Genomic DNA, 24,995 nt, shown 5'->3' with positions numbered 1-24,995 from the left:
CAGTGAGGGTCTGGGTTCGCCGAGGAGACGGGAGCGGAGAGCGCGGCCAAGCCTGCCGTGCAGCGCAGAACTGCGCGTTCGTGTGCAGAACGTGGGGAGAACCGGAGAGAGGTCGCCAGCCAGCATCGAACGATCTGTGATCGGACTTCGGGACAGTCCGAGCAGCGCTGAGGGATGGACGGGCTCTTAAAGAGAGCATCAACTCTGAAAGAGCAAAAGACCCGTTCGTTCCTCTGAGGCGGTGCCAGCTGGGACCGAATCACCAGGCCATCGGACGGGGCCTGGGCCGGACCGCGCTCACGACAGCTGCCGTGAGGACGGGACGTCGCGGGTCACCCCAGCGAGGAACCTCGAAGGTGAAGGTAACCAGCCCGGCCTCGCGGAGCTTCTGTGGTCATCACAGCTCCGTGAAATAAAGACCCAAGAGGTCTAGTCTACCCCTTGTCTTTCCTGGGGGTTTTCTTTGTTTCTTTTGAATGAACGTTGTGGCGCCATGTCCGTAAGTAGAACTGTATAAGTGTGTACATAATAGATAGACGGTAGTAGCTCTTTTGCATTGCTTTTAATGGTTGTATAATTGCATGCGTGCTCTCCTTAATTGCATACCTGCATGACTGCATCACTGTTTACATGTGCTTTGTAAATAAATGTGCTTGTTCAAATGTTAACCCGTTCGTTGCGTCCTCTTCCCTTGATTGAACTGCCGTTCTGCGTTCGGAATATAGTTGGTTTTTAAATAGCCGATAAAGTGATTGGGTCCAACGGGGCTGCGCGATAATACCCCGCTCGGTTATCCCAAAACGAAGCGAGCTGCTTAAGCGGCTCGTTTCCAAGCGGCCCCGTTGAGGTACAGTCTCTCGGTAGTCTGTCCGCGCGATTAATTAGGTGTATCGACAATTTGGCGATTGACCCTGTAGTGCGGATAGTGTTGACTAGGCTGTGCTGTGCTTAAAACACACCCGTGGCTGGTTTTCGGCGTTGATCTGGAAAGCCGCGACTGGATTGTCCGTTCGGTGGGCGAAGCGGCCGCCATTGGCTAAAAGCGGCCGTTCGCACGCCGGCGGGCGGAAATCTACAACACTGGTGTCAGCGAGCGGGAAACAGATTCATTCCCCTCCAAACTAAATTCACGGGAATCGGACCAAGGGTGTGTAGAGCGACCCTCCGTTCCCCCAAAATACGAGCTTTTTAAATTATTCTGATACGCAAAATGGCATTTCAAGGCGAGCGGGTGCAGGCTGGATTAGGAATGTGTTTTAATGTAGAATCCATGGCCCGGGACGGTTCTTTTTATTATAACCCCATCACCAACTATAGTCAGTGGGGGCGCTCACCCTCATATACTGAGCATGTACTTTGCCGGCAAATAGACTCGAAATCGCAAAATAGTGGCGCGATCGCACCTCAGCGCAACACGGAGTGGGCTGCTATTAATAGCACAACAAATGGCATGACACGAGGCGGGGGCTCCCAACCAACGATTCAAACCACGTGGTCATGGCAGGCGAGGCAGGCGAACATTGGCGGGCTTCGGGCACAATTGGAGGAAGAATGGAAAAAAAGCTAGAAAAGGAAAAACGGAAACACAATTTGGAATTAGAAAAACTGAAGGAAGAGGTAAGATCAGGCAATTGGATAAGAGAAATCCGAAAACAGACGATAGAAAGAACAGAGAAATATGTGGAACAACGAAAGGAATACAGAAAGAGAACGGAGAATGAAACGTTAAGGAACCAAACTGTGCAGATCGAACAATTAGAAACCAAAGCAAGACTAAAGAATGAGAAGCAGGAAAGAGAGATCAACAAAATGAAAGAAACTATGAGATTGGAGAATGAAGAACATGAGAGACGGTGGGTTAGAAAACAAAAACAATATGAATTTGAAATTAACCAACTCAAGGAGATAGCAAAGTTAGAGTCCATGGAGATGGAAAAGCTCCTGAAAGATAATGAACAGCTCAGGGGGCTCAGAGAGGAAGAACGATTCAAATGGAGCCAGGAAGTAGAACAGCACAACAAGATGGGATGTGTGACATCACCACAGGGAGGAACGTTGGTGGTGCGGGCCTTGATTGACATCACTCGTCGGATGAAACAACAATTAGGGCAAACGCTGAAAATGGAGACTGTGGAAATAATAACAGACACGGGAGATAGAGGGTGGATTAAATGAAACTGAAGATGAATGCACACACATGGAGTTAGCGAGGGACAATGAGGGTGAGCTCGGGGAATGTGTCGTGACCCAGTGCAAGCAGCCGGATAGCCTCCATCAGGGATGGAGGGAGACGCTATGCTCCCTTGAAGCGGATCTCGACCAGGTGGGTCCGGTCGAGCTTTGCGAGGTAGAAGGGGTCGAGTGCTGTAGACGGGTACACACGGAGCTTGGGGGGGTATGGAGGCCCCGAAACCCCTTGTGGCGCAAATCCCCAGCGTGATTGTCCCAGTATGTGTGTTTTTGAGTGTGCTGAAATGCGTGCTTCCCAGCACGCATTGTGTGAGTGAAACCCGCTGTGCAAGTGGAAGGCCGTGTGTGAGTGGAACCACTTGTGCGAGTGAAATGGCATGCGTGAGTGAACGGCCATGTGTGAGAGAGACAGCGTGTGTGAGGTTGCTGTACGTGAGGGAGATGGTGGTTGGCATGCGGGAACATGCAACCGCATGTCCAAGTGGAAGTGCCATCTCGAGGTGTGTGAGCATCATGGCACGGGAGAACGCGTGCGTGGCATGTCGGCGACGACGGTGCCTGACGGTGGACAAAGGCCGAGTAGCGGCCGTAGCTGTTTTGGGGATCGTTCCGGATTTGCACGGCAGCGCACGTGAGGACCGTGCTGTGCTACGCACGAGGCCGCCGCGTGCGCGCCTACGCGAGTGAAATCCAGTCCGGAAACGCACGCGGTGGATGAGCCGAACCCGGGGACGGACAGAAGGTAGGCTGGATGATGAATATGGACCGGATGGGTTCTCCAGGCGAGCGTGTGTGTGAAGCTCTGACGAGCAGAGCACATGTGCTCGTGTGGGGAACCCCTCAAAACGCGAGGCTTGCTTTTAATGCACAGGGTGACGTCGTGGCTGCAGGGTTGGAATCCGGCAGGAGGGGAATCCCTGCCGGAAGTTGCTGTCCAAGAAGGGATGAGGTGCACGAACAGCTGCCATGACGACACGGGGAAAGAGCGCAGGTTGCGAGTTGCCGTGCTGGTGCACACATGAAAAAAAAAGCAAGCCTCGCTTCGGGTGATCAGGATTCCCTGGGCAAGGGGTGGAAGACCCCCCTGTCCGGGGCACAGGATACAACTAGTTAGGGGGATGGGTTAGCTTAGTAAGACCGGCTCCATGGGGCAGGGATAAGTCTTCATGGAGCCTGTGGAATGGATTAGGTAGAGGGATTCAGTTCAGATTTAGGATGGAGTATGGGATTTTGAGGACACGGACCAACTTTGATTATGTAGTGGGGAGGAGGCTTAGCTACGTAGTGTTAAATGGAACATGCTATATTGTAAGGGATGATGAGGGAGCATGAGTTAGTGAGGGATTTAGGAAGAAGAATGGCAGTATTGATGTGAACGTGGGGATGTGAGAGAAGAACGAGCGATGTGAGAGAAGAGGATTGAAAGGAAACATGTTGAGTGAGTGAGGACCAGCGTGCCTGAGTGTATGGAGCGAATGTGGTATGCATGGTGTGATGAGTGATTGGGGGGAGGAGTGATTCCCACCCAAGGGACCCCGGGGTCAGTGTAATGTGAGTTAGTGGATTAGTCAAATTGACAAAATGGAGGTCGTTTTGCTGTTATTGGAAACGTAGGCTCGAAACCCGTTTGGAGGGGTGCAGGAGCCCTGTTGACGGCTGGGGGCGTGGCTGCGAACGGTGAGTTTCGCTTCGTGGGTACCCCGGGCACCGGGCTAGTCGGCCGTGGTAGGCCAAGGGTCAAAGAGGGGCCGGGATAGCGTAGTGGGCACGGGTGGGCCCGCATGGTGCGGGACCCGTAGTGCCAGAATGCCACGGGGGGCAGTGTACTGGGCATGGGCGACCCTCGGAAAGGGACCCGGGATGCCAACACGCCTCTACCTAATCCAACACGAAGCGGCCACCATTGGCTAAAAGCGGCCGTCCGCACGCTGGTGGGCGGGAATCCACAACAATATATAGATAAAATGTTTCTTGTTACATTTTTGTGTCAAATTCACATTCTGAGGTAGTCAGCACGTGCAGAAGAAGGTTTTGCATTGCAGCCGCTATTTTCGAGGAGTGGAATTACACCTGTCAGCGGTCACGCTCTGTCGACGACGGACGTAATGACTTCAGCGAATGACCGATGATGTCATGACGTCCTTACGCCTCTCAGCGGTGACGTCACACGTCGCCATGTAAACGAATGTAAAACGAAAAGTGTTTATTCTGCTTCGGAGTTGAAAGTTGACTATTACCACGATGTGCGATGCACTCTTACAGGTACGAAGTTTCTTTCAGTCCAGGTCACAGTACCGAGAAAACCGTAACGCGACCGCTAGGAGGAGCACGAAATTGGTCCTTCAGTATTAATTTATGGATAATTGACAATTTCTGCCCCCTTGTATCTTTAGCAGGAGAATGCAATGTGCAGGTCAAAGGTCATTTTATAAAGCGAATATCAAAAAAATTGCACCACTTTCAAAACCTACGTCCAACTTGGTGATGACCCTCATGTACAGTATGTACCTTGTATCTTTGATTTTCCACCAGACAAAGTAACCCAAGTCCTTAAATAGGCCTCATTTTCATTTTGGCCCCTATACTAGAACCAGTACCAACCTGGCATAGTTTTTCATTGCCAGCTTCTCCCCATGTTTCATGCTGCGGAATGTGTCTTCCACCTCCCATGTCCACCACACTTGGTTCGCAGCCAGTATTACCATGCCCTGATATAACAACATCCAATCGATCCTGCACAAGGAGGAAACAAGTCCTAATTACAGAACCTGCAATAATGATATGCATGTGAAAACCAATGGCAATCTTCACTAATTCGGAGTCAGGGGATGAAATACCATCAAGTCACATGCTCTCAGACTGTCTCTCCACAAGGATAGATAATTAATCAAACTATACAATCTACTTCTCTGGACAGGGACTGGAAGAGGTGCATTGCCTGGATTGCCTTCGCCCCACCCCCAACCCAAATCCCACACTCTTGGATACTTTGTGAAGTGATGCCACCACCTGTGAACTTTGATAGTCACCACCTGTGACAAGACTCAGCAGTAACCGTGACAGCAGCGAGATCAGGCTGACAGCAAAAGCAAAAAAAGTACTCCCGTGTGGGGGTGACGGTCATCTCTATAATACCACAAGTTCTCGATGTTCAGTTATGACCGAAGACTACTGTGCAGTTCTACTGCGCAGCTCAAACTGCGCAGTTTGGTTAAAGATGACTCGGCATTTTGGCGCGCGCGCACGAAATTATATTTTGAAAATAAATGCCGGCGTTTACATTTTGAGTTTTGAAACTTTTGCACCTTCGGCGGAAAATGTATAAATATAAAAGGCTAAAAATGTTTTATATTTACATTTCATTTCTCCTTCCTTCCTTCTTTGTGAATCGCATCGGCGTTTTTGACCATCTTCCAGATCATGTGACGATCAAACGGGAAGGAAATTCAAAAATCTGTCCGGTTAGATACAAGATAATATTTTTTACTATCATAATCAATAAACAGTTGCCGAATATCTTGTAGAATGGCAGACCAGATAGGCTTTGAAAATGGCGATTTTTATAACTTACGTGACCTCGTGACCTTGACCTTGAACCCGGACAAAAGTTATATCGTTGTGTAACACTCATCGACCTCTATCCACATACTAAGTTTCATCAAGACTGGAAAGAAAAATTGTTGACGGACGGACGGACATTTGGTCCGGCTTTATTAGGTCATCTCGTTAGAGATGACCGAATGAAGGTAAAATATTTCGAGCTGAAGCCATTTTAATGAGTGCACTGCAATATGCTGTGAGTTTTATCCTCACGCTCTTATGAAGTAATTTGTGTGCACATACATTTCTTCAAAATCATTGGAATCTCCCACATTGAAGCTGAGTCCTTGGTCCTATCACTTTCCCATCATAGAGAGGTTGGTGGTCTCTCTCTGTCCTTTACAGTCTCCTTTCTGGTCTTGCACCCACTGCTCTTTCCATGCTTAGCTTTGTGTCCCCCCCCCCCCAGGTTTCTGTAGAGGGCATGTTGTCCACCCTTCTGGTGAAAATCCCAAAAATGCAGATTCACTGCTCACTTTCACTCAGTCATTCCTCTTTTTTTCTCACCTATGGAACCAACTTCCACATTCTCTTCAATTTCATTCATTCCTCCACGTCTTCAAGACAGTGATTTATCACCATCTCAGATCATACTTCATCCAAAACCATGATGTTTTCTACCCTCGTTAACCCCCACCCCCAAGTCTACCTCCTTCCAAATTCCCAGTTTTTCCTTCTTCCTGTATCCATGTGTCCTCACATTCTGTATCCATCTTGTATCCATGTGTCCTCACATTCTGTATCCATGTGTCCTCACATGCCCTTCATTCCTCCCCACATCCCATATTTGTCTTTCAACTCAGCTGTTGTTTCCCCCTGCTCTCTCTAACCCAGACTAGACAGCTTAGGGGTGAGTGCATGTACCTCGAGGCCATCCTACCAGCCCTCCATATCAATAAACAAAGTGTTTGATAATGTTTAAGAATATGGACCTGACCTGCTTTTATCTATGCAGTAGGTATAAATCGCCTCCTTGGTTATGTTGCGATTTGTAAGGTGCATCATAATCAGCACTGCCATCATCCACTCCTCCATACGGCCTTCTGCAGGCACTGGCTGTCGGAACTCCATCACCTCACCCTCCGCCGACACCATCGCTTCGGCGAGCATCCCATCGCCCAATGCGTCATTTAATCGCAGAGCTGCCACGTTATCATACATCTGTGTCATGGAGACAATGAGTCGGGAAGAGATGACAGATGACATTATGCAAGGAAAAGTGAGCAATGAGAGGCTATTTCTAAAAAATTAATTATATTTTAATCAAATAATCTAATACGAGTCTTTTGTACTTGCGAAAGAAATAGTTTTGGATACAGCATAGATACGAAAAACATTTGACAAACAAACAAATCAGGAGTTGATTCAAGTACAGTCTCAAGTTTGACTCCAGTGTTGGACTGCTGTGTTTTCAAATTCAAATTGAGGAAAATATAATCAGGAATTAAACTCAACTCCGGGCCTACATGTGAAGTCTTCAAGTCTTCACGTGATGTTACAAGGTTTTGGTACAAAGACTTTCATTTTGAAACAAACTTCAGTACTACCCTGAAATATTTAAAAGCTTGTTTGCTCAGAATGTCGTTTTTTCTGCTTCGACGTGTATTAGGTGAGGTTGCAACCTGTCAAATGGTGTCGAAGAAACATTGGGCAATCGCAAATCAAGGCCGTTTTCAGCTCAATCCATCTGCTCTCATTCATTCATGTAAGCCTGGTGTTGGCTCAGTGGTTAAGGTGGCTTGCTTAGGATCTTAGGGTTCTGAGTTTGAGCCCTGTTGGCTGCTGAATTAACACCAGGCGGGGTTGAGTTACAAGCACTTACAAGCTTTGTTTGTGTCTCTCAAGCCAGAGTACCTTGTGAAACATGCATTTATAAAAGATACAGCGCCTTCAGAAAGTATTCACACCCTTCGACTATTGTCACATTTTGTTGTGTGACAGCCTGAAATAACCAGAGATGGTGTCAAAGCCACCCAATGCTCGCCTGTTTATACATTTATCGTTTTTAAAAGACTAGTCTTATAATATTTTTTATAAAGCATTGCAGTGAAGTCTGATCCAAATAATTTATCAACCAATATATGTATTTGTATATTGTAATCAGTAAAAAATAGTGTGGTAGAGAAAAACATAAGAAAGGAAATAACTTGCACCAAAAACTTTAACATTTTCACGCTCACGCTGACGCTGACGATGACGCTTACGCCGGGGGTATCGCTATAGCTCTCTGTTCTTCGAACAGGCGAGCTACAAATGGATAAAATTTAAATTATTTGGCACTGATCTACACCAAATACCCCATGATGAAAAAGTGAAAACATGTTTTTAGAAATGTTTACAAATTAATTAAAAATAAAAACCTGAAATGTCTTGTGTAAATAAGTATTCAACCCCCTGAGTCAATACTTTGTATAAGTGCCTTTGGCAGTGATTACAGCATTGAGTCTTTTTGGGTGTCTGTATCAGCTTTGCCCATCTGGATTTGGGGATTTTCTCCCAATTTTCCTTGCAGATTTGCTCAAGCTCTGTCAAGTTGGATGGGGGAGTCTTGATGAACAGCAATCTTCAAGTCTTTCCACAGATTCTCAATGGGATTCAAGTGTGGGCTGTGGCTGGGCCACTCAAAGATGTTCACATTCTTGTTCTGAAGCCATTCCAGTGTTGCTTTGGCTGTATACTTGGGGTCATTGTCCTGTTGGAACATAAATCTTCACCGCAGTCCAATATATTTTGCACTCTGAAGCAGGTTCTCCTCAAGGATTTGCTTGTATTTGGCTCCATTAATTGTTCCCTCTATCCTTACAAGTCTCCCAGTCCCTGCCACTGAAAAGCATCCCCATAGCATGATGATGCCCCCACCATATTTCATGGTAGGGATGGTGTTAGATGGATGATGAGCTGTGGTCAGTTTCTGCCAGACGTAGCAGTTTGCATTCAGGCAAAAGTTCAATTTTAGTCTCATCAAACCACAGAATATTTTGCCTTATGCTTTCAGAATCTTTCAAGTGCCTTTTGCAAACCCAGGCGTGCTGTCACGTGCCTTTTTCTCAGAAGTGGCTTCCGTCTGGTCACTCTCCCATAATGCCTGGATTTGTGAAGTGTTGCTGAGATTGTTGTCTTTCCTGCAGGTTCTTCCTTCTCAGCCAAGGAACTCTGTAGTTCTGTCAAAGTGGTCATTGGATTCTTGATCACCTCCCTGACCAAGGTCCTTCTTGCCTAGATGCCAGTTTGGGTGGACGGCCAGCTCTACGAAGAGTCTCGGTAGTTCCATATTCATTCCCTTTCCTAATGATGGAACTCACTGTGCTCTTCGGTACTTGCAACACTCTAGACATTGTTTTATATCCTTCTCCAGATCTATGCCTCCTTATCATTCTATTTGGAGTTATATGGACAGTTCCTTTGACTTCATGGTAGAGTTTCTGCTCTGACATACACTGTTGCACTGTCAACTGTGGGATCTTATATAGAAAGGTGTGTTTCTTTATAAATCATGTCCAATCAAGTTGTAGAGACATCTCAGGGATGATCAAAGGAAATTGGAAGCACCTGAGCTCAATTTGGAGTGTCATAGCAAAGGGGTTGAATACTTATTAACGTAACATATTTCAGCTTTTCATCTTTAATTGATTTGCAAAAAAATTCTAAAAATATCTTTTCACTTTGTCATCATGGGGTAAGTTGTGTCGATCGGTGACAATTTTGTTTTATATAATCCATTTTAAATTCAGGCTGTAATACAATAAAATGTGATAAAAGTCGAGGGGTGTGAATACCTTCTGAAGGCACTGTATAATGGCAATTATATTCTCAACGGTATAAAATTTAATCCAACATTTATACTCAGGTTTTAACAAAACACACAGTGAATGTGAAAAAGCTGACCTTAATCATATGTTCCTGCACACTTGCCGGATCACTGCTGCCTAAGATGCTAAGAAGTTCATCGTCTGAGATGAAGAAGAAGCGTGGGAAGGCGTTGCGCTTAGAATCCAGGTAGTCGTTCAGAGACTTCTGGCAGCGTTCTAGGCCAAAGCTCAGCTCTTGCATCTTGGCAAGCTGCCCAGTCACATGACAGCAATGCTTTATGATTGGGTTCTTTGCTGTCTCCATCATAATCTGTTCAGACATCAACAGAGATCATACAGAGAACTTGTACAATGATAAGGCTTTTATCTTAGCAAAGCACTTTTGATTAAGAAAGCCAGAGAGCAGTATAGAGCAGTAATACTTGAAACAACCACTTCTGGTGGTATCGGTGCCATCATCCTCATCAATAGGAAATGTCTCAAGGAAATGATCAATCACCTGAAAAATGATGTTCAATACACACGTCACGTAACCTCACTCGGTCCTTGTCACTTCACGAATACCAACAGGCAAACCACCCAACATTTTCCAACAAATAAACCAATTGCTACAACCTTCGTTAGAATGACCACATCTCTAAATGGTCTTGCAGAGCCAGTCTTCATGTTGAAATAATCTGTAAACTCAACTTCTTTCTTGCCCAATATCAGCTTGCAAGGGTGTACAAGGCATTCATCTGCAGCAGTAATAAGTGCGGTTCCCTACAACGGGCTGGTCGGTGCCCCCCCCCCCCTTTTGCCTCCATATATGTTGGAGTCCAAGGCCTTCATGCTCAATGGTATATCACAGCAAGACGATGAGTCACATGGTCTTCTCCCCTCACTGCAGAAAGGTTGGCAGCCTCACCATCCACCATCAACTTTCATCTGGCTTTGATCCCCTGCCCTCTGATTTTCCCCACTTTTGAGCACCAACAGGAGGAATGCATTTATCTACAGGGTGGCCATAAAATCTGGAAACAGATAATATTATGTCATTCTGTTACAGTTTGAAGATGTCCTTGACGAAAGACGAATGCGTTGAGGTGATACTGCTGAGTGGACGCGAGGGCTGGTCATATCGACGGATAGCAGAGCACTTCAACACATGTCATCCCAGAAGAGCTGCCATCTCCCATAGTGCAGTGGGGAAGCTGGTTAAAAAATGCATTAATGCACCACGTTCATTGCAACTTTGCACAGCACATTGCACTGTGCATTTCTCATGAGGGACAACACATTGAACACATCATGTAATAACATTGAACATATCATGTATTGTAATGTAATGTCAATAAACAATTTATAATGTATATTATCTATGTTTCCAGACTTTATGGCCACCCTGTAGAAACACAAACCTCATTTTCCACCACAAGTCAAAGTGAAATGCTCCCTATATCCTGTGCTTTGTGCCCCTTTTCTCCCTCTGTAGAATATCCTTCTTAAGTCTCTCATGCTCTTCCCTTCATCTCTTTGAAGACTGCTGTACATCATCAACTTGTTCACACTTTCCAGGAAGCCTTTTCATCCAACCCGAACACCCCAATCCACCTACAGCCCACCATACTCAATATGGTTGGGTTTGTATATTGATTTACTTTTTAGCATGTCTCCCTACAACTGATTGATGGTTTACTAACCTTCAACACTCTGTCATCCAGCTCTAATATGAGCCAACAACCCTGTATAAAAATGAGACCACAAATGAATGTGGAAACCACCTGGAAAAAGGAGCTGATAATCGTAAGCAAAAGGTACTCAGGCTCAGGTGAGAGCATAGAAGATTAGACCTGAGAGGAGACAGCAGGTGCTGAGGATTGTGGACTCATGAATCTTATGGAGATGTAGATTAAATTATTGAATATCTAGAAACATTTTGAACGTAATCACAAGGAAATTAGACACAAGTGGAGGCCATTTAGCCCATCATGCCTGCACCATGTCAACACCGCACCAATTTAACACTATATCAAAATAAGAAAAGGAAAATGTTTTTGTTTTGTTTTTTACAGGGGAGGGGGAATTTGGGCTTGGGTAAAAAACACACATCATCAACCACACAACCCCCCTTGACAAGACCCCCAACAACAGCACTCCTTACACATGCACACAATTACCCATCAATGCTCAAGCTACCTAAATGTCCTGCGAACACCACTACACCACTCTATCTCCATAACTTCCAGGTACATATCTAATTCCAATTTAAACTTATCTACTGTTTCTGCTGCCACTACCTTTCCAGGGAGACCATTCCATGGATTAACTATTCTCTGAGTAAAAGTCCCCTACCTTACTACCATCTTCACTCTCCTCTTCTTTCCTCTTAGGCCTATGGCACCTGGTCCTATCACAATGTACTCTGTTGAATAATTCTTCTGCACTTATTTTGTCTATCACCTTCAGTATCTGAAAGATCTCTATCATAGTATCCTCGTAAAGGCACTGTCACACCTTGACGATTTAGCCAGCAATGGCAACGTATAAAAATGTATGTAAAACGTTGGCGTACGCTGAAATTTTGATGTTTCTTTTAAGTTTTGGTCGTATTCATAACGTGTTGGTCGTATGCATAACATATTAGTAACGGGCACAGAACGTTCCGTTGTCTTATAGATAACTTATACCAACGAATGCTTAGCCTGTTGTCAGCGTTCACAACCAATGCCCAACGATAGTTTAACTTAGGCATAGCGCGCTACACGTATCACCGACAAACTCGTGGCGTAGCCTGTTAAAAACCTGCCGCACACCGATTTAAATCATAACCGCCTGAAAATTGAAAGTGTCAACCATGCAGTCACACCTTGATGATTTAGCCAGCGTATGCCGACCTATGAAAAATTTGCCGAACCAAGCTGGCACACGTCGAATACGCTATGGGTAAGTTGTGTACGTTAAGAGCACGCTGAAAAACGATGAAGTATGCTCTCAAATTTCGTGGTACGTCTCGTACGTCGTGAAATGTCAAGCATGCTGAAAATTTTACGACGTACTAGCCTTATGGCTCACACGTTTTGCTACGCTGGGAATAAGTTGTAGGCACGATATGCCATCGTTGACACACGTCGACACAAGTTCCTCATAAGTCGAAACACGTCGAGGTAATGTTTAGCATTCCTGAAACTTATTTTCTCCGTCAAGGTACATTTTTTTTTCTCCTTGGCTCCGTGAAGGCACGTGACGAAATATCTGAAGTTGTTGTTGTTGATTTTTTTTTGATTTAATTTTTTTTAGTCTATCACGAATTTTAAAATATATTCGGACATTTGCTTTTAAGTTTCGACGTCGACGTGACAATATCCTCAAACAGAAAATATTCAGAGGAGGAACTAAGAATACGACATGAGCAAACTGAAGAGGCAATCGGACGTGACGTAACGGCACGTGACGAAATATCGGAAGTTATTGTTGTTGTTGTTTTTTACACGCTCCCAACACGCCATTATACGGTAGCTGTAAATTAGAAACACGTTCAGTAAGTTCTGTGGTCGTCCGGAAGACGTCAATCAAATACGTCTACATACGTCAATATGCGTTGGAGGTACGTTACACATAGGTTCAAAGCACGTTACTCATAGGTTAGAAATAAGTTTTGGGTACGCTAAGCATTACCTCGACGTGTTTCGATTTATGAGTAAATTACAAGAAACGTGCCTCGACTTGTGTCAACGATCGCATAACGTGCCTCGACGTGTGTCAACGATCGCGTAACTTGCCTACAACACGTTACTCATAGGTTATAAATAAGTTCCGGGTACGCTAATCATTACCTCGACGTGTTTCGACTTATGAGTAACTTACAAGTAACGTGTGTCGACGTGTGTCAACGATCGCATAACGTGCCTACAACTTATGACCAGCGTAGCGGAACGTGTGAGTCATACGCTGGCATATGTCGTAAAATTTCAAGCATGCTAAAATTTGAAGACAACCGCAAAGTACAACGATGAAAGCCAGCGTACTACGACGTATGGCAGTGTTTTTCAGCATGCTCTTAACGTATACAAAACTTACCCATAACGTATTCGACGTGTGCCAGTGTTTTAGACAAATTTTTCATAAGTCGGCATGCGCTGGCAAAATCGTCAAGGTGTGACAGCGCCTTAACTGCCTCCTTTCTAGTGTATAAAGCTCTGTCTCCTTCAGCTGCTCCTCATAGCTGAGTCCAGCTAGGCCCAGAATCAATCTAGTAGCCCTGCGCTGAACCCTCTCTATGGCATCTATGTTCTTCCTGAATTGTGGTGACCAGAAATGCACACAATACTCTAGATGTTGCCCTCACTAAATTCCTGTACAATGTTAACACCACCTCTTTTGATTTATAATTGATCAACCTCCGAATACAACCAAAACCTGTATTTGCTTTACCTCAAGCTGCCTGGCATTGTGCTGCCTGCTTACCTCCCATATCTATTACCACCTCTAGATCCTTCTCCTGTGTGACACGCTCCAAAATTACCCCTTGCATCCTGTAATCTCTATTTTCATTGTTCTTTCCCATCTCCAACACCTTACACTTGCTCAGGTTAAATTCCATCTGCCAATTATTGCTCAATCGATGCAAGTATCAATACTTTCCTGAATCTGATCACCACCCCATCTGCTAACCACTTTACCTCCAAGCTTTGTGTCATTTGCAAATATGGAAAGCCTACTCTTCACCCCATTATCCAAATCGTTGATGTAAATAGTGAATAACAATGGTCCTAATGCTGATCCCTGAGGTATCCCACGACTTACATCCTCCCACTCAGAGCCACTCTTTGATTCCTATCACGAAGCCAGTTTGCAATCCAATTAGCTACCTGACCATCTACTCCACAAGCCCTCACCTTAGCTAACAACCTCCGATGTGGTACTTTATCAAATGCCTTCTTAAAGTCTAGATATACTATGTCCACTGCCATTCACTCATCCATTTAATCAGATACTGCTTCATAGAACTCCAAAGGATTTGCTAAACAAGAACTACCTAAGGCAAATCCAATTGAAGGCAATCTCAGTTCCTTATACAAATCTCGGAACAAGTGTGTGTCTACCCTGAGGAGAGCCAGGAAACAATACCTTTCTCATCTCAAGTCTGAACTCGAAAACCTGTCTCCCTCCTCCAAATCCTGGTGGCATATGGTTAAGTCTGTTTCTGGTGCATGCTCCCCCTCCATTCCCTCCTTACTTCAAATGTTCATCTGGCAAACGTGAAATGTGAACGTGAAAAAGCTGACCTTAATCACATGTTCCTGCACACTTGCCGGATCACTGCTGCCTAAGATGCTAAGAAGTTCATCGTCTGAGATGAAGAAGAAGCGTGGGAAGGCGTTGCGCTTAGAATCCAGGTAGTCGTTCAGAGACTTCTGGCAGCATTCTAGGCCAAAGCTCAGCTCCTTTATATCCTTCTGTAGAGGGCATGTAGTCTGTGTACGTGATGATCTGTTGGTCGCCACTCCGACCCAACAAAGGCGGATATGCACTGCTGACACTGCACGTGAAAAGGCTGAATGCCTAAACTCTGTGTTTGCTTCTAAATCTTGTCATAAACCCATTGCTTTCTCTAGCCACCTAACCGAGTCACACCCAGCTGTTCCTGGACTCTGTGTCCTTTTCTTCTGAAAAAGTGGAGAGCTTACCGTCAAACCTCGACTCAGATTCTGCAACCGGTCCAGATGGCATCAGCCCTCATGTCCTAAAAACCTGCTCTGCTCTTCTTGCTCACCCTCTCTTGGTCCTATTCACCCTCTCATTTACTCTTGGTCATCTGCCATCTCCTTGGAAATCAGCAAACATCACTGCTTTGCATAAAAAGGAGCAAAAAGTGATCTCTGCAAATACAGACGAACCAGCCTTCTCCCAATCATCAGCAAAGTTATGGAGTCCATAATTGCTTCCGACATCAAATCCTTCCTCTTTTCCAATGGCTTGATTTCCAACCATCCATTTGGATTTAGACCAGGTCACACTCACCTAAACATGCTGCTTCTGTTTTCCTAACAATGGATAGAGGTCCTAAATGCCAAACTTGAGATCAGAGCCATCTCCCCTGACATATTGCAATCTTTCTACACGGTCAAGCACCCCACACTGCTCACCAAACTCTCTTCTTATGGTAGCCAAGACAATGTCCACTCATGGCTCACAGATTTACTCTCCTGCCACAATCAAAGCGTGGCTCTGAATAGATCTCTCTCATCTCATCTTCCTGTCCAGGCTGGAGTTCTTCAAGGCGGTGTTCTCGGCCCTTGTGCTTTTTCTGGTTCTCATCAATGATCTCTCAGACTCTCTGGGAAATCATCTTTATCACTTTGCTGATGACTCCACAATCTGCCATACCATCTCTCATCCCTCTGATTGGCAGGTAGCATCCTCTTCACTCTCTGCAGACCTGGATAAAATAAATATACCATCAGAGATGGGGAATCCCCTGCCATTGAATGAAAAAGGTCATACATATGCCAGATAATGAGGGACGTGAATTGGAAACAAGACACCATTTGGTCATCATCTCAAAAAAGTTCCCCAGGGGTGAGGAACGTAGTAACCAAAAATAATTGAAACTACAACGGGCACTCGGTAGAGCGCATACCTTCGCCGCCGCAACTTTTTTCCGGGCACATTTGAAAAACGTCATTTTAAAACGTCCATGACGTCACAACCGTCAATCCGATTGACGTCAAATTTGGTGTGTAACCTCTTTGAAGGCAGTCCAACAAAATGGAATTATATACACTGAAAAATTAAAAAGTTGAAAAATGACATCATCTTTTGACATCATTTTGACGCACTTCCGGGGACGTCACGTCCAATCGGGGACTACCATTCTGAAAGCTCGTAGGTCACTGAACGTTTTAACGTTGGTTTCATGTCAATAGCTCTATTCGATCTGAAGCTATGCCTACAAGTATATTTTGACCTTAAGTGTGACCTTGACCTTGACTACAGAGTTAATTGGCAAAACCTGTACATCAATAAACAGATATTTTGGTACTGATCCTAATGCCTGGATTTGGGAGACTTGCTTTATAAATTATATAGATATTTGAATGTAAAATATCAGGATATTTTATCCACAATTGAAAAACGTCATGTTCAAATGTCAATGACGTCATAACGGTCAGTCCGATCAAAGTCAAATTTGGTGTGTGACGTCCTTAAGGTAAGTCCTACAAAACGGTATGATCAAAACTGACGAGATCAAAAATTAAAAATTTACGTCATCTTGTGACGTCATTTAGACGCACTTCCGATGACGTTACGTCACATCCGACACTACACGTCCGAAAGGTATCTCGTCATGGAACAATATGGCGGTGGTTGCATGTCGATAGCTGTATTATGAAGGAAGTTATGCTCAAAAGAGTGTTTTTGACCTTTTCATGACCTTGACCTTGGCCTTTGACCCGATCGCTCCCAAAATATAATCAAATCGTCCTTGGATACTCACAAATCATCCCACTAAATTTCATGCAATTCGGTTTAATACTTTCTGAGTTATGCGAATAACAAACAAACACACATATTCACAAATAAATAAATACACAGCGACCAAAACATAACCTTTCGCAGAATGTGACGGTATCAGATAAGCGGTTTTCCATTTATTACAAAAAACATTTTTTTCAAGATGGCCGCCCCAGTCGGCCATCTTGGATCCGGCCACGCCCAAAATCAATAGGGTTCTTCCTTTTCAGGTGGTACATGTGTGACCCAAATTTCAAATCGATATGGCGAACAGTTTATGAGTTATCGCACTCACAGCTATTAATGTTGACGCCACCCCATTCGGCCGTCTTGGATCCGTCCATGCCCAAAATCAATAGGGTTATTCCTTTTCAGGTGGTACATGTGTGACTCAAATTTCAAATCGATATGGAGAAAAAACATTTTTTTCAAGATGGCCGCCACAGTCGGCCATCTTGGATCCGGCCACGCCCAAAATCAATAGGGTTCTTCCTTTTCAGGTGGTACATGTGTGACCCAAATTTCAAATCGATATGGCGAACAGTTTATGAGTTATCGCACTCACAGCTATAAATGTTGAAGCCCGGACGGACGGACGGACAGCCAGACGGACAGCCGGACGCCCTGGGTGACAACAATATCCTCCTTCCGCCACGCGGCGGGGGATAAAAAAGCTGATCAAACACTTGAAATATATCTTTCAATCCTGACAAATCTCACACTCTCACCGTCTCTCCGAAAGGAGCATATGGAACCCCCCATCTACCTTCTCAACAATCCCCTTGAGTAAGTCCTATCATTCAAGCTTTTGGGCCTCACTATCTGCCATGATCTTTCCTGGGAAAGGCACATCTCCAAAATGGCCTCCAACAGTCGTCGACTGGGAATCCAACATCAGACAAAGTCCTTCCTTGGCACACCTGAGGTTCGAACCACTTACCTTTCATCCACAGCATGATGGAGTACTGCTCTCCCCTCTGGGGTTGTGCTCCTGCTTCACACCTAGCTCAACTTCACACTGTGGAAACCAAAGCTTTTAGGATTATTGGTATGAAGCATCATGACTTTTAGGATCATTACTCAGTGATGAAGCCAAGTTTTTGGGTTTCTCACTCTCTCACCACAGGCAGGTCGGTGGTCTCTCTGTCTTCTACTGTCTCCTCTCTGACCATGCCCCCCCCCTGCTCTGTCTCTCCTATAATTCTGCAGGGTGTTCAAGGTCCTACAAAAACCACCTTCTGGTGAAACTGCCAAAATCAAGAATTATTGCCCACCTTCACTCTTTTATTCTTCTTTTTCCCCACTTCTGGAACAAACTCCCATACTTTTCAATCCCACTCCTCCCTCCAGGTCTTAAAAACAGCTGTTCACCACCATCTCATATCTTCCCCCATCCAAAATCCTGATCTTTTCTACCCCCATGAATCCACCCCAAACCCACCTCTTTCATATTCCCCGTTTTCCTTCCTGTAAGTCCCTGCAGTACCAACTTGTTTACCCAGTGTACCCTGCCCCATCCCTCTCCCTTCCACAGATCTATTGTCGCTGTTCCCCACTATTTTGTGCTTCCCTTTCCTGCCTTGTTATATGTTCTGTGTGCTTTTACACGAGCCTTGACATGGGCTACAAAAACAAAAATACCCATGAAAACTGTTATGAACACAACTACACATTCATAAATACAATCCTACAGCCCCTGACCCAAATCACGACAACAAAATACGCAAACAACACACAAAAAACACTTATCTTGTTCTGGAAAGGGAGCTTACACAGCCTCGTGTGAACAGAGAATTGTCAATGTGTGAACAAATGAACAAATAGTAATCATAAGCAAATACAACCCATCGCTTCACTGATGGGGGCAAAAAGGGGGGGAGGGAGAAAGAGAGAGGGCAGGTGTAGGGTGAGTAGGGGGAGGGGAGGCAGAGAGCATGAAGAATGGGAAGCTAGGTGGGAGGTTGGGAGAGCAACACCTCACCAAATGTTGCCATTCAGAGAGAGAGAGAGAGAGAGAGAGAGAGAGAGAGAGAGAGAGAGAGAGAGAGAGAGAGAGAGAGAGAGAGATGGGAGGAAAGTGTTGCAATTTATCAGTAGGGGGGAGCGAGGAAGGCAAAAAGTGAGAGAAGGGTGTGGGGAGAGGAAGAAAAAAGAAAAGACAGTTGAGGGGTGGAGGTGGGGTTAGCAAAGAGAATGGTATGTGACGCTTAATGACCAAACATAAAAAAAACACCATGTCAGAACAGCTGTACACAAAACGAAACGACACAACAGAGTTTGTAAAGTAATCCGCTGGCACATCTGCAAAAACTTTGACATTCAAGTTCCAGAAAATTTGTGGGAAAATGAACCAAAAGCAATCACTGAAAACATTGAAGTATACCGCTCACGTGCGACCTTTTGACCCCATCGGGCGTGATCGTCGAAAACAAAGCATTGCGACCAAATATCATACTTAGGTACAAAAAAAAAAAACAGAGAAGAAGGCATTGCTAATTGAGGTGTTAATTCCGGTGATTTTGGATTAACGATGCAGAAATCAAGAAAATGCCCGAATACTAAGACCTCAAGCATGAAGTGAAAAGATCCTGGAAGTTGAAGAATGCCAAAGTTGTACCAGTGATGATGAAGAACCTCATGGAGAGGAGATTGGGACCATACTCTGTGCAGAGCGTTGGTGCTGCTTAAGCAGTCTCCTTGGCTATTGGGCACAATCCTGGACGGGTCGCCACTCCGACACAGTATACCAGCATGCTGGCACTCATTTTGCCGACCTCGGAAGGATGACAGGCCGAGTTAACCTCACCTAGTATTAATTAAGCAGTTGAGCGGGATTTGAACTCAGGACCCTAGGATCCCAAGCCCACCACTCTCACCATTAAGCCAACACCAGGCAGTAACCTCATGGGAATGATGACTAAGAAGCTCCCAGAGATATAAAAAAACCTATCCCTGGGACTATCACTACATACAAACTACAGTTGGAAGCCATCCTGGGCTCAGTAACGAGCCTGAAGAGAGCCTTCAGAACAAAACTTTAAGAAGAGAAAACTTCACAACTTGGTCCGTGACTCATAACCCCTTACCAAAATGAAAGTGGATACTTTGAGCCTGCCCTGGGAGGACTCTATTCCACATTCTGAAACCCACATATGCAGATACCAATCGACACACACACACACACACACACACACACACACACACACACACACACACACACACACACACACACACACACACACACACACGGAGGTGGATACTTTGAGACCAGGAGGGCTCCATTCCACTTTCTGAAACGTCGATATAGAGATATAACAACCAACGACCAATAAACCAATAAAACACACACCGGTGCCAAATGCCATTGTGGTAATACAGTTTATATACATACACACATGTGCAAATGTACACACCCATAAAGTAAATAAAAATGACAAACACAAAGATTTACCTTGAAACAGCATTCGTTGAAAGAGGATTAAATTGGGTAATTAGCAAAGTTAAATTCAAAAATGTACCAAGCCACAGAACACAAAATGTCGATCTATACTCTATGCCTTTACAGCAAGAACATACATGGCGAACACCTGGTCGGATGGACCTCATTGTTTTTTTAATGTATCGATTTCGAAGTGAGAGGTGGATTACAAAAGGAGATCGCACAGAAAGGTTAAAGAAAGCGATGTCCTGTAAAAATAAAATTCCACATTTTCAATGGATGAGACACCTCCTGAGGCACCCACCGCACGGTACTGCAGGACCCAACAAAGGTGGAAATGTATGATGTGAGATTGAAAGCATGGTTACTTTTTCACAAAATGAACAACCAAGCAGCTTGGAGAGCATTCGCCAAGTGGTTTAAGCACTCAAGGAAGCACTCCAATGAAACGATTGATAAACGGCTCCCTTGGCACGGAATTGGTAATCACTGAACAGTCATATTCAACATACACTTCCCATAGATGCCCAACATGTCACATATGCCCGAATTGAACAAATGAACACTTTTCTAGGAGTCAGAACTGATTGTAAGTTCGATTCTGGAGCTTAAATTTTGTAATTCTTAGTTTAAGATATACTCATGGCAATCGCATGTGTGGAAATGAAATAAAACAACGAATGCCGACGTCGCCAGGTATTTATAAGCATTGCAATATACCCAGCGATTCGTAGCTATGAAGAACAGCCTGTTCCAAGTCAAGGGAAGGTTGAGCAGGCCAAAAAACATGGTGGCTTCAGACCCCAGCGGAGTTACCGAGAAAAGGCCTTAAGATCCCAGACAGCAAAGTGGCCGATGATTGGCTGATGAAGAATATAATTAAATAAGGCCATTAATTATGTTCAAAAGGGGTATTTTAATTAACCCAAACACCCAGTTGTCACTCTTGCACTTCCTTGGAGTTTTCTTAGTATGCATGCAAAGTTTCAGGCTGCAAGGTTTTATCGTTATGGAGTTATGGACACACACACACACACACACACACACACACACACACACACACACACACACACACACACACACACACACACACACACACACACACACACACACACACACACACACACACACACTTTTATTAGTATAGATTAGTCTCCAGGTAATAAAAAAAGAATACCTTCTTGAATCCCTCGTGAATTGCATCAAATTTCTGTGCCTCTTCGGGAAGCTGTGAACGAATGTCTCCACCAACGAAAATGCTCTCCAAATACATCCACTTGCGCTGTACCACCATCCACACCTGGGCAAAACAAAACTTTCGGTTTCCTTTTGGGAATGTAAGCACTGAAAACTGCAAACATGTCATCGCATAAACTTGAGGTTTTGTCATCATGATCAAGCAAACTTTGTGAACCTGCAGATTGCCGTGAAGCTGCAACATCATCAGAAGGTAGATTTGAGGTTAAAAACATTACAATGTAACATCTGCTGTGACATCCCTCATCCTTCAGATACACAGGCTGCATGTAGCCTCTTCCCTCTCTGCAGAACTTCATAGAATCACAAGCTGGTCAAACACATGGAAGATGTCTTTCAATCCTGACAAATCTCACACTCTCACCATCTCTCTCTGAAAGGACCATCTGGCAAAGCTTCCCATCGACTTTCTTAACAATCCTCTTGAGGAAGTTCAGTCACTAAAACTCTTGGGTCTCACTATCAGCCATGATATTTCTTGGGCAAAACACATTTGAAATTTGCCTCCAAAGCTAGCCATCGACCGAACATCCTCAGTCATACAAAATCCTTCCTTGGCACACCTTAACTCCTATCCACCTGCAAGACCTTCATCTGTAGCTTGATGGAGTACTGCTCTCCCCGTCTGGGCTGGCTCCCCTGCCTCACATCTTGCTCAGCTTGTCGCCATAGAAACTAAGGATTTCAAAATCAATGATATCTCCGGCACCGAAGCTGAGTCTCTGAGCCTATCATTTGCACATCACAGAGAGGTCAGTGATCTCTCTGTCTTCCATTGCCCCCTTTATGATCTTTCTCCTCTGCTTTTTCTGTGCCTTGTCCCACACTCATCCCACCCCCAACACATTTTTACAGGGTGCACAACGTCAACCAATTACCCAGTTTTGGTGAAACTCCAAAAAATCCAGATTCACTGATCAGCTCACTCATTTGTTCTTCTTTTATCCCATCTGTGGAATCAACTTCTCACCACCATCTCAGATCATCCCCCATCCTGTTTACCACCATCTCATAACAACCATGATGTTTTCATGTTTTCTTCCCTTGTTAACCTCCACCCCAAGCCCATTTTTTTTTTCCATCTTTCATGTTTTCCTTCCTGAGAGCTACTTTGCTGGTGTATACATTTTGTCCACCTCCATTTCCATCAAGGAATAACAGCCTGTCCAATTAATCTGATAAAAAAGAAAGCCTTAATTCTGATCATTTAAACAATGGAAAACGAACTGATTGAAATTCACCTCGATAACCTCAGCGATTAGTGAGAGACTTTGTTCCCACCGGTGCACTTCAGAAAGGAAAGGCCCGACGAAGCGACTAGCAGCCATGCTCTGTAAGCTCATGGCATTGTCCTCCAAACACTGCAGTATGTCCTCCATGGCACTGAGTATAAAGCCACGATCTTCGGTCCCCTTCATATGCCGCAGCACAACAAACTGCATGTTCTCCCATGTGTCTGAGATGTCATGCACACCCTGAGAAAACATACACCATGACAATTACAAAAAATAAGGGCAATACCCCAAGGTGCTCACCTGGTAGCGGCTGGATAAGAAAACCGGGGAACCACTGGAAGGTGTGGATAACCAACAAAATATTTAACAGAGAATAAAGTAAATCCCTATTGTTTCATTTTTAATGCAGTGAACAAACTGGTACATCATAGGTGATGAAGGTTGTGGTCAAGTTTCATCAAAATTGTTTGTCGTTTCTGAAAAGAGAGAAAATACCTATTTTGGGATGCAACCCCGACGTAAAACCCATTAGACCCTGATTTTTTTAAAATAGCGTGAACAAACTTTGGTACATCATGGGTGATGAAGGCTGTGATGAAGTTTCATCGAAATTGTGTGTGTGTGGTTTCTGAAAAGAAAGCAAATACATTTTAGGGGGCAACACCCCAAAGACTGCCTTAGACCCTGATTTTTTTTTTTAATGTCATGAACAAAGTTTAGTACAACACAGGTGAAATAGGTTGTGATCAAGTTTCATCGGAATTGTATGTGTAGTTTCTGAGAAGAAAGCAAATACCTCTTCTTGGGGGGAGGGGGGCTACACTCTTGTAACCCCCCCCCTTAAACCCACATTGACTCCAATTTTTTTAACATCCTGATAAGGTTGTGGTCAAGTTTGATAAGAATTGTGTGTGTAGTTTCTGAGAAGAAAGCAAATACCTATTTTAGTGCGGCAACCCCCCATAGACCCCTTTAGGGCCCGATTTTCTTCATGCAATGAATAAAATTTGGTACATACCAGGTGATGAAGGTTGAGGTGAATTTTCATTGAAATTGTTTGTAGTTTTGGAGAAGAAGTTGCAAATGTTTGTGGACAGACGGACGATGCGCTACCCCATTAGCTCCCCAGAACTACGTTCCAGGTGAGCTAACAAGAGCAAAGTCGATGGTGTGCCATTGAAAATTCCCATGCTTCCCACCTAAAGGAAAGTTGAAAGATGGCAAAAGGTTCCACCAGGAATGACCCAATGTCAAATTTTGAGTTTGAAAGATCTTATCTTCTCTTTTTACCCCACTCCAGGGCCCCAGGGGGGCAGAGCCAATAATTTATACTGCTCTCGCACATTCTTGCCATGTGAGGATCATAACTACCAAGTTGGTGATTTGGTACACAACTGTTTAGGAGGAGACAGCGTGATGGACAGACAGAAAGAGCTGATTACAATATCCCCTGTTTTGTTTTTTTTACGTGTGGGGATAACAAGTATAATCGTAATGAACATGTCTTTCACTTGAAAAGCTAATCAGCATGATAAACATCATGACTCTCACTTGCAATGCAAACCAGCATAATAAACAATTCGTTCATCATGCCTCAATGTTCTGGTTCTCCATGTGTTAATCCGTGTCCATCGTCCCCGAATGTCCTGGTTCTTCGCAAGTTGATTTGCAAATTGTGCAACAATATCCTGGTTCTTCACCTGTCAATTAGTCCTTCCTGCCATAAAGTCCTCGTTACCTCTGATACCAATGGTGGACGGAGGTTAATTTTTTCACCCCTCTCTGTCTGATTGCCTAGAAACAGGATATCTCAGAAGGATATATAGTTATGGACGGATTCGGATAGAGTTCAATATCCAGGTTGGGTATGTGACAAGGACGAATTTATTAGATTTTGGTGAAGATCAGAATGCGGATCCGGATACGATAATTTTTAAGGAATCCTTCACCATTGAGAGATAGGGCCAA

General features: G+C 44.4%; 1 protein-coding gene across 6 annotated transcripts in view; it reads right to left on the bottom strand.

Moving 5' to 3' along the window:
* The window catches only part of DNAH10 (dynein axonemal heavy chain 10), a 494,970-nt gene that overhangs the window by 286,325 nt on the left and 183,650 nt on the right, over window positions 1-24,995 (bottom strand). For all 6 annotated transcript variants that reach the window (XM_085898117.1, XM_085898134.1, XM_085898126.1 and 3 more), the window contains 5 exons: window positions 23,034-23,267; window positions 21,713-21,835; window positions 9,676-9,909; window positions 6,728-6,951; window positions 4,792-4,923 (listed from right to left, as the gene is read on the bottom strand). In XM_085898117.1, the coding sequence (XP_085754243.1) occupies window positions 4,792-4,923; window positions 6,728-6,951; window positions 9,676-9,909; window positions 21,713-21,835; window positions 23,034-23,267 (947 nt within the window). The remainder of the gene's footprint in view (window positions 1-4,791; window positions 4,924-6,727; window positions 6,952-9,675; window positions 9,910-21,712; window positions 21,836-23,033; window positions 23,268-24,995) is intronic.

Source organism: Eptatretus burgeri, chromosome 1 (genome assembly GCF_056783735.1).
Source record: "Eptatretus burgeri isolate ZD-2024b chromosome 1, Ebu_testis_v1, whole genome shotgun sequence".
NCBI lineage: Eukaryota > Metazoa > Chordata > Myxini > Myxiniformes > Myxinidae > Eptatretus > Eptatretus burgeri.
Note: the sequence above shows the minus strand (reverse complement) of the source record. Positions and strands in the feature narration are given on the sequence as shown.